This window comes from Diadema antillarum, unplaced genomic scaffold, assembly GCF_040938485.1.
Source record: "Diadema antillarum isolate AM-2024a unplaced genomic scaffold, OU_Dant_1.0 seq00000135_RagTag, whole genome shotgun sequence".
Lineage (NCBI taxonomy): Eukaryota > Metazoa > Echinodermata > Echinoidea > Diadematoida > Diadematidae > Diadema > Diadema antillarum.
Window position 1 is genome coordinate 101,933 of NW_027271212.1, and position 10,244 is coordinate 112,176.

The 10,244-nt window shown below is 37.4% G+C and overlaps 1 protein-coding gene across 1 annotated transcript; it reads right to left on the reverse strand.

Moving 5' to 3' along the window:
* Window positions 1–3,730: 3,730 nt before the first annotated feature.
* On the reverse strand, window positions 3,731–9,538 carry LOC139727521 (ubiquitin-protein ligase E3A-like). The gene is made up of 4 exons (XM_071638494.1): window positions 9,471–9,538; window positions 8,632–8,803; window positions 7,174–7,276; window positions 3,731–5,593 (listed from the first exon to the last, which is right to left on the reverse strand). Exons 1-4 carry the CDS (start codon window positions 9,533–9,535, stop codon window positions 5,349–5,351), a joined length of 585 nt encoding a protein of 194 aa, XP_071494595.1. The 5' UTR covers window positions 9,536–9,538; the 3' UTR covers window positions 3,731–5,348.
* Window positions 9,539–10,244: the final 706 nt, after the last annotated feature.

The following is a 10,244-nucleotide window of genomic DNA, read 5'->3' on the forward strand; positions in this document are numbered from 1 at the left end:
TTTCAGCTCATTTAATGCACTTTTCCGTTTACAGATATATACATTGGCAAGAGTTAAAGATTGTTGATTTTTCGGTATTCAGCCGGAGACACTATTTGATATAAATTTCAAAGTTGCTTTATTTCAACAAAGTAGCATTCTAGGTGACAGAGCTTCAACAAATATAGATACAGATTCTCTGTTTCGTAAAACGCATGTACTTAGAGCAGTATCTTCAGTATTATAGTGTATTGAGCTAAACTTCGTTCACACCTAGCCTGTATTATTACATTCTGATATAAACCAATTTCCATTGCTACTTAAAACTGACCGACGCCATTCAAAATATATGGGAACATTGAAAATCTCAGTAATCAGAAGTCAGTGCTGTTTTTCTCGAAAATATCACACAAGGTTAGTTCTCATGTTAATAGTTCTCATGACATTAAGAGGAAGTTAGAACCGCATTTAGGTCGTTTTCAAGTCGTTTGCTACAAATCCAGAAAAAAAACCCATCATATCCACCACCACCACATTCAAATCAGAAATAAGTTCAACACATGAAGGAGAAAGAAAAAAAAATGATCGAGGCAATTCTGCGAGCTAAAATAGATTAATACAGGAATCTTAACAAACTCGACATTATCTAAAGGATTGGTAACCCAACTCTGCACTGATAGAGCAGGAGGATTCATTATCAATACATAATGTATTAACAATATAAAGACATGGAGTATCTTGGAAAATTTCTCTTAAGTTGCCCCCCCCCTTCTCTCTCTGTTACAGGAAGTTGTATGCATCACGGGTGTGAGCGTACTTGCAGAAAAGAAAAATCTGGAAAAAAATCTGAAAAAATCGTACAAAAAGTTTGAAGTGCATTTCAGTTCAGTTCAATTCAATTCAACTCAATTTCATTTCATTTTTCGACAAGAACATATAGACATCACTTTTTTTATAGAGAAAATAAGGTGCGTAAAACTATGTAGGATGAAAAAGTGTACAATGACTGTACCACCTTACGATAATTATACATTATCATAAAACTAAAGTGATTAGAAGTAAGTAAATAGTATGCAAAATTCGAAAAATGGAGGGACCCACTAAAAAGACAAAGCTTGCAGGATGTGGGCCCCTAAGAAAAAAAAAAACATCAGTTGAGAGCAAAGAAAAAGTCTGGAAGCCCACTAGAAAGACAGATCAACAAAAACAGACACATATACACACGAACAACATGAAACGGGACTAAAATAGTAGGAGTAACAGTACAACGGAGAGTTGACTATGAGACGAGACAAAATGAGACAAAGCTAACATAACAGTAAGAGAACAGAACAGAACAGAACATAACAGACAAAAACGTTCAGCAGAGACAGCGATCTCGTCAGAAGTTTGTCGACAGAGAGAAAAAAAAGTGACGCGAGAAAGAACAAGATATAATCGCGGAAATATCCTGGCCTTATATGAGTATAATGATAGGAGCTATATTCGTAGCAATCAATACGTGATAACGTAGGTTCTTAGATAAGGGGTTATAACAGCTGGTTAATTCAATTCATTAGAATTATAAGATTGCAATAGAAAACATTTCAGTTTCCTTTTGAATGAGTATATAGAGGGGGTATTTTTATTGTTGGGATGCAAGGAATTCCAACAACTTGGGCCAGTACAGCGTGTCCCAGAAAAAAACGAAACCGAGTTTCATTGCAATTCTTTGCGATCATAATTACATATTTGCTTTATGAGTTGTACATGGATTGAAAGATACACTTCTCTTCTTTCATTTGATGCACAACTCATTGTTCAAAATTCGTGCATGACTGAGTTAGAACAATAGACAGTAGTGCTACTAAATTTTCATTTGCACGAGCAAATGTCGACTTTGAATGAGTTTTTCAGACTTTTTCAGCAATCTTTTGCAAAAAAAAAATAAAATCTAGCCTTAATATCCATTCTTTTTCCTTTCATATGATATCCCATGCGTCAAAAATGATCAACGCCTGCTCGAGAAAACTGAATTGAAAATATGCTTCCATTTTACCCAGATGGATAGATAGTAAATAAGGAGCCAGTTAGCTTTCCCAACATGCCCAACTTGGCAGATAACAATGGCTTTCATGCTTCAATGAATTTACACAAACATGAAGGGAGGGGGTAAAAGAGATTGTCACTGACGGTTCGGTTTTGAATAAGGTCTTAAATTAGCACATGATCATGAGCTTGCCTGACCATGCAGCTAACTACAGAGCAAAGGGTGTTCATCAGCGAAATGTTTGGGAAGGTGGGGTGGGAGAAACGGACCGAAAAAAAAACTTCCGAGCCCCCCCCCCCCGAAAAAAGACGACTTTCTGCCCTGCACTTGCACCTTTGAAATGTTAGAAGCGCAAGTTCAGTGATAAATAAAGTGATGTACCCTCTCTTTCTACTTCACCTCCCCCTTCAAAAACTTCAAAATCCTGTCAGTGATGAAGGACTAACCACGCGTGAGGGAAATGTAGAGAGGAATGAAAACAGGGAAATATGTTTGAGGTACAAAATCATCAAAGTGTGTATCATTGTTGTAATGTTGTTTCCCATAGCCATTGGACTGCGTGCAGCCTGAGCATACTCACGATATTAGTCTTCAATAATTTTGGTTATGTCTCATAGCTTATTCTAAATAAATGACAACAAAGGGCTTGCCGTCTCATACAGCATTCTCTGTAAATACCCCCCCCCCCCCGAACAACATTCACTGTAGCACTGCGGTTGTTTTGTGTGAATTCAATGGTGCAGATGAGCCCATTGTCTAATGCTAAGTCGGGAGAGCTGAATGCTTGTTTTTCGACTATCAGTAAAATCGGTAGAAATGAAGCATGTTTTCATGCAAATTTTTCTCAAGCATGCGTTACTCATATTTGATGCGTTAGGTCTCATATGAAAGAAAGAAATATGAATATTTGGCTAATGAACTGTGTTTTTCGAAAACGCAACGTTAAAAGTCTGAAAAATTCACTTAAAATCATAATTTGCGCGTGCAAATGAAAATTTGGTAGCCCCACTGTTTATTGTTCTAACTCAGTCATGCATGAACGATGAACATTAAGTTGTACATCAAATGAAAGAAGAAAAGTTTATCTTTCCATTGATGTATATTTCATAAAGAAAATGTATGATTTCGATAGTAAAAAGTTGCATGGAAACCCGGTTTCGTTTTTTCTGGGACACGCTGTATAAACAAATGTGTTCTTGGCTAAAATCGTACGAAGAAGAGGTAAATGATATTCATTAGAACGTCGAGTTGGATATTCATGAAATGACAGATTTTTTAGGAACATGGAATGGAAGATATCAGGAAGAGAGTTACTGTTATATATATATATATACATAAATTGTCCTAAATTAGATAAAAACAAATCTCTAAATTTTATCAGCTTAGTAGGAGCAAACAATACATCTGTGTGAGAACGTATGGGAGAATAACAAATGACGCGGAGAGCTTTCTTTTGCAAGAGGAACACTCTATCCAACAAATTTGGGTGAGTGTTGCCCCAAACTAAAACTCCATAATAAAGGTAAGGCAATATCAATGCAGAGTATAACATAAGTAATGATTTTTTAGGGAAACACAATTTTAATCTATTGATAACGCCTATATTAGGTGAAATTATATTACAGATATAATCAATATGCAATTTCCAAGAAAGTTTTTCATCTACAATAACACCAAGGAATTACAAATATGAAACTCTTTCTAGATGAGTATCGTCCAAAACTATGTCTGTACTTAAAGTGCTAACAGTATTACTAAAAAGCATTCGTTTTTTTTTTTATATTCGAGAGCTTATTTGCTCTAACCCAATTTGTTACTTTTTTCAATTCGCTATTAACGTTTTGTACAAGAATATCAATATCACTGTGAGCAAGAAATACATTAGTATCTTCGGCAAAATGTATAAAGGAAAGAGCTGCAGATATTTGACAAAAGTCATTGATATAAATAATGAATAGTGATGGCCCTAGCAGACTTCCCTGAGGCACCCCACATTTAACTTCTCTGATTAATGAGTTGTCATTTTTAATTGTGACAAACTGTCTTCTATATAATAAATAACTCTTGAACCACTCCAAGGCCTTCCCACGTATTCCATAATGTGATAACTTGTAAAGTAAAATATCATGATTAATTGTATCGGAAGGCCTTGGAGAAGTCCAAGAAAATACTAATCAAATGAGAGTGGTCATGTAACTGTGAACATTATATAAATAACAATACAATCTGATTTGCAATCAGCGACTGCAGTGCCGACAACAGAAAACTGTTGTCCTGTTAGATTTTTTGATAAAGCCTAATACAGTAGGTACAGCTGCCTTCAGATACGTGTGCTTGCTTCTTATTTCTGGATTTATCATAAGATATATCGCAAGTATCGTCACGAGTATGTCTCCTGAATTCTCTTAGTACTGAATGTCTTACTTCAGCCATGGACCTCGACAATAACCTCATCATTGTCAGCAGATGAGTAGATAAAAAAAGCCTCATACGGTTGTTCATAATACTTTTGACTTTAAGAACATATTTAATATAACACAATCATCATTTAACCCAATTTAAATCCTGTGCACAAAAATGAACAGGAAAAGGGTTAAAACTTCCACTCAATTGATTTCAAACATACCAGTAAGTCAGCCTTCAATAACAACGTCATTTATTTGAATATCCTGCAGATTTGAACTCTTTCCAAGAGTTGGCTTGGAGAAATGATAAACGCTTTGTCACTTTTGCGGCAGATTCGTTCCAATCAAATAGATATCGGACCACTGAAATTTAATGATCTCCCCGGCTTGATCATTGTATCAGTGAGTCTGGAAGCTGTCATAGTTCCTTAAACTACTGTGAATTACTGAGTCTTCCCTGAAGTTGCCTCACTTAAAGATGGTTTCTCTTGTTTTCATATCATTGTGAGCTACAGCACATCAACACGGTGAGTTGGCTCAATCGGTAGCGAGTCTGCCTCACGATCCTACGGGCCCGGGTTCGAACCCGATTCTGGACCGAGCAATGTTGTGTGTAAACATACCGTCCCCTCTAGCAAGAGGCAAAACACTCTGTCCCTCGGATAGGACATAACATGGAGGTCCCGTGTATGAGAGAGTCACAACTCATGCACGTAAAAGATCCTGCTTCATTCATTCATCGCAAAGAGCAGGATATTTAACCCGGTGAAGTGGTCACACCTCACATCCAACTGGACCCCATGGAAGACCAGCTTAACGTAGCTGAATGTGGGCTATCCAGCCATCTTCGCAGATGGAAATGACCAAACAAACAAATAAACAAACATTAAAGTAATTCTGTCAAGTTCTCATCAAGTCTGCTTTTGTTGCGAATGTCACTGAGGCCTTTCGCGGTGGAAGGTGGAGCCCATCTCGATTGCTTTCAGAAGTCGAAACTTCGTGTCAGCCTCTGACTTGTACTCCGGAAGATCCATGGAGATGTAACCCGGACAAGTCATGACCTCCGGGCATACTCTTTCCGGTGGGTCCCCGTGTCGCTCCGGAGCGTTCATCCACTTGATAGTGAATTTTAGCGACTCGAAGCCACCAACCGGCACGTGGTCGGATCCAGTCAGGAATTCTACAAGAGGAACAAACGTAGAACAGGACTTTCAAACATGATCCTTACATCCTAGACCGGCAAGATGTCTACCAACAGTGACCCTCTTCCCAAATGGGTTCCCGGTGATGCAGTCGTATGAACATGGGCTAGGTTCTCCGGGTAAGAAGCAGTGCTCACACGGAAGAGAAAATCCGGGAAATAAGACCTTATCATCATAACTATTGACCTAACTGATATTACTCCTTGTTATTACCCATATCACTATATGATTCTTATTATTTTCATTGGCATCATGATCCCTGTCACCTTTACTTCAATTACAATAACCACAAATGACGTCATTGCCGTAAGAGCAAAATACGTACATGTAATAGATAGGAAAACTCGATTCTCTATAATCTTTGAATATCATACACAGTTAATAACCACAATTCAGTTGCGAGAAATCTAAGTGCAATTTCATGCAAAGTTGAAAAATGAATTTTCAGCTGTAAACAGTTGTAAAACAAATCAATAAATGGGTGGAAGTTTGAAGAAAACGGGAGCTTTACAGTGTGCATCTCCATAATATGGCACTGGAAATCTAACTAGGGAGTGCACATCACGAGCTTGACATCAGCGACTTATATAGCCCACGAGTCATACAACCCACGAACTAGACACTGTGTGAACAAGGTCCACGATTTCGACATCAGCTGAAATACTCCTATTGAGCATGTTGAGCTATACGGTTCACGAACTAGACACAAGGCAAATATGGTCCATGAGCTCGATACTACGCAAAAAAAAAAAAAAAGTCCGCGAGTTCGACGTTACATCACGGGGATCCATGTATGTAGTATCGTGTTCATGGACCTTTTATATTTGCCTGGGGTCTAGCGCATGGGCCTACTTTACTTTCACAATAGTCTTTTATTGTCTAGCTATAATCGCGTGGGCATTTTTTACTTGGTGTCTATAGCTCACGGGCTGTATGACTCGTGGGTGTATGATTAATGGACCTTTTTTCCATATCTAGCTTGTGGGTCGTATGACTGTGACTTATGGGTTTCGAACTCATGGGATAACCTCAAAATAGAAAGTATACGTTGCTGGTTTGATTATAATATGCTCCAATGTAGCTTGTCAGCGTGATTTCTTGTCTGCTTTTCTCTGTCTTCGATTGTAGAGCAATAATAAATGAACAAATCTTTCCAAAAGGATCTGATCCACGCAGATTATGGTAATGTGATAAGTTCATTATTCGACAGGAGCTGCTTGAAAAACTTTTTTTTTTCTTTTAATCTGCCTCGTTTTTGGTTTCTCCGGATATTCATTCTAAAGGTTGTGACTTGAAGATCACAGACTTTTACCGAGTATGTAATAAGACAATCAGCGTAACGGATCCCGATTAACTAAGATTACCCATGCTTTTTCTTTACCATGGCTACTACTGGGAAACCGAATAATATGTGTTTATTCACATCGATAAAGAGCAATATGTCAATAAGTTGCAATAATTCACGTCATAGACATTCTAGAGCAATGTAGAAGCATATCGGCAATTGACTGGAAAGTCAGCGTAGGAGGGGGAAGTGAAAGTCAAAGACAAGACGTACTCAAGTACCGCCGTTTGTCATCTTCATCAAGCTGATGGAAGACATTCCAGAATCTTCTGATCACAGGATGTTGCGGGTGATAGGGAAGCTCGTATCGGGTGCTCTGCATGGCATTGAACAGGTGGGTGAGAATTGCGAACGTTAAACACCAGCGAACGTTGCGAACGTTAAACACATTGATTGATTAATCAATCAATGAATCAATCAATGTGTTCGTCTATTCATATACTCATTTTATTCACATTTCTATCCACATATATGTATTATGTTTTCTACAGTAGTTCATTTCTTGTCTATTTGTATATTCATTTTCTCTTAATGTTCCCAAAAGGGTACAGTATATCAAAAGTGATGAAATATATAGATTTCAGTAAGCATAAAAGGGTAAAAAAAATGCTGAATATAGTTCCAGGAGAATTAAAAAAAAAAGGCAAAATGTTTAATAACAAATTTCAAAGAGACAGGAAAAAGACGTCAAAAAAAATCTAATTACATTGTATTCCAATAAGGCTCGGACAAAAAGTACCATCACTATCTTCATGCCTCTGAAATTCCACGTCAGGTTGTTTATAACTTCCCTAATTTTTAAACAATTTTGATCCAATTTTCACCGTTGTACTGGAAGATTTTACTCTTTGCGATCAGACTCACTTATAACTGGGCAAGTATTCCTTTTTGATATACCAAAGTTGAATATCGAAAAATTAGATACATCACAGTTTCAGAATGGGATTGAACTGGTTACTCGGATATCCCATCAGCACTCTCATGTCTTGTATACAGTCATACCATTTCTTCTGTCTACGGTTGAGGTAAAAAATAAACATTTATTTTGGTACGCTGAAAACAATATATGCGTCTCGGCTGCTACAGTACCTTTACATCAGCGACAATTTTATTATCAGTATAAGATGTTTATACATGCATAAAAGCTGCTATTTTTTGTGTGGTAATACATGTTAAGATGATTCGGTAATTTTTTACGTGCTATATGCTTACATGGCCTATGTGGTCAATAGCTGTCAACTTTAAAACAAACAGCATCGTGCATATGATTGTAGTTTGGAGAGGCGTACATTTCGTGTTTAAAAGTAATTTGTTTTTGTTTTTCATTCAATATAACACTATATATCCATAATGTGTATGATATGATAACAATGATTTGAATAGAGATGACGATTATGATATCGGGTATACCTTAGCACTTTTCACCATCGAATGATTTATGCGTAATAAGAATTTGTGAGAGCATGACATCATCAACGTGCTGATTTGAATATTCACAATAACTGGTCAAGAAATGTTTTCCGAAAAATGTTTCAGAATGTCATCCGATTCTGCTAATTTTCGCACTGTTCTACATGGAATTTGTTTCTCTTTGTTATGTATTTGAATATGAAATTGATGGAATTTTGAAGTTTTTTTCTTTAAAGAAATGTATCATTGTCATTGCCTTACATTTTCCAGTGATTCCCAATCTAATCTTTCCCCAAGAATGACGTCATGGAACTCCTCCGGCTGGAATATCGAAAGTATCGGCGGTCTTTCGATCATGTTGAACCCTTGGCAGAATGCATCGAATTGATCCACGGCCATGTAGAACATGGCCTTTTGCTGGATGTAATCTTCTCTGTAAGACAGGTATCAGATTAAGATATCATTAAATGATAAACTTTAAAAAAAAAAATATTTTGGAACTCTCATAAATAGTTCTGCGCACGGCAGATTGTCGCCGGGCTGTGGGAGTGCGCATATACATGTAGGTATAGAAACATTCTGCCATGCGCAGGACGATTATATATAAATATATATACATGTATGTGTACTATGCGTGCATGTGTGTGTGTGTGCTCTTGCATACATATAATGTTAACACTTGAGCTTTAACTTGAACTATAGTATAGTCTTTTTTAGTAAGAGTAGCCATTGACAAAATGATACATTACAGTCCCGAAAGGGGAATTAAACAAAAATGGCGGACGGGAGTGGAAGAAAGCATGTCGATAGCAAATCATAAGAATATCGATGCATCATCAGTGGACGCCCACTCACTGGAGAGTTTAGAAGAATATCAGCTTTCACTGTTAATTCACCTTATACATGTACCACCTTGTATCTATCGATCTTAACTTTTGGTAAATATTGTATTTTTGTCGTCATCTATGACATTTGCCATTTTGTTGGTTGACATTTTAAGTGACTCATGACCAAAAAGCATTTTTATCTATTTCCGCTATTACTCCTTCGCATGTGCAACGAACTACGTAGCCACAGTCAAACTATGGTAGCGTCCTTACAAGTTGTCAGGAGTTACAGGGATGTCGTCACCACCGGGCTTGATATCGGCGAAGCTGAGGGCCATGGCCTCTAGGTCATCGGCCGAGTACTTCCGAAGGTCACGGAGTTGTTTCAGAAGGTGTGCATCCAACCCGGAAAGGTCCTCGAAACACAGCGATCTTTGAGATGACGTCAGAGCGAGAGAGAGAAAAAAAATCAGACACTGCCCCAACACAGCCTTGAACATGATTTTGAATCCAACTTTTCTTTAAAGGGATTGTATAGTTTTGGTTGAGACCTAATTTCAGGTTTCTAACATTTTTGGTGAGATAACGAGAAACCTCTTATGAAATATGAAAGTGCATGTAATTCTATGAGGAATTCAACGTTTATTTGATGAAAATTGGTTTTGAAATGGCCGAGATATCCAAAAAAGAGCGATTCTAATAAAGTGTGGGACCTACACTTTATTACTTTGTTTTACTTTGTTTTTGGATGTTTCAGTCATTCCAAACCCGATTTTCATCAAATAAACTTTGAATTCCTCTTAAAATGGTATGCTCTGTACTCTGTACTATATGATGTGTTTTCTTGGTATCTCGCAAAAAGTTAAAAGCCCAATTCTCATTTCCACCAATACTGTACCATCCCTTTAACGTATAAAGTAGCGTGATATTATCCTGTGATATGAATTACTTCGTGTCACGTGCTGAAAGATTCCATTCCCTGCTTGGAAGAGCAGGCAAAAAGGCAGTGCTACAAGTGATACTGAGTGGTGTTGCTATGGTGACAAG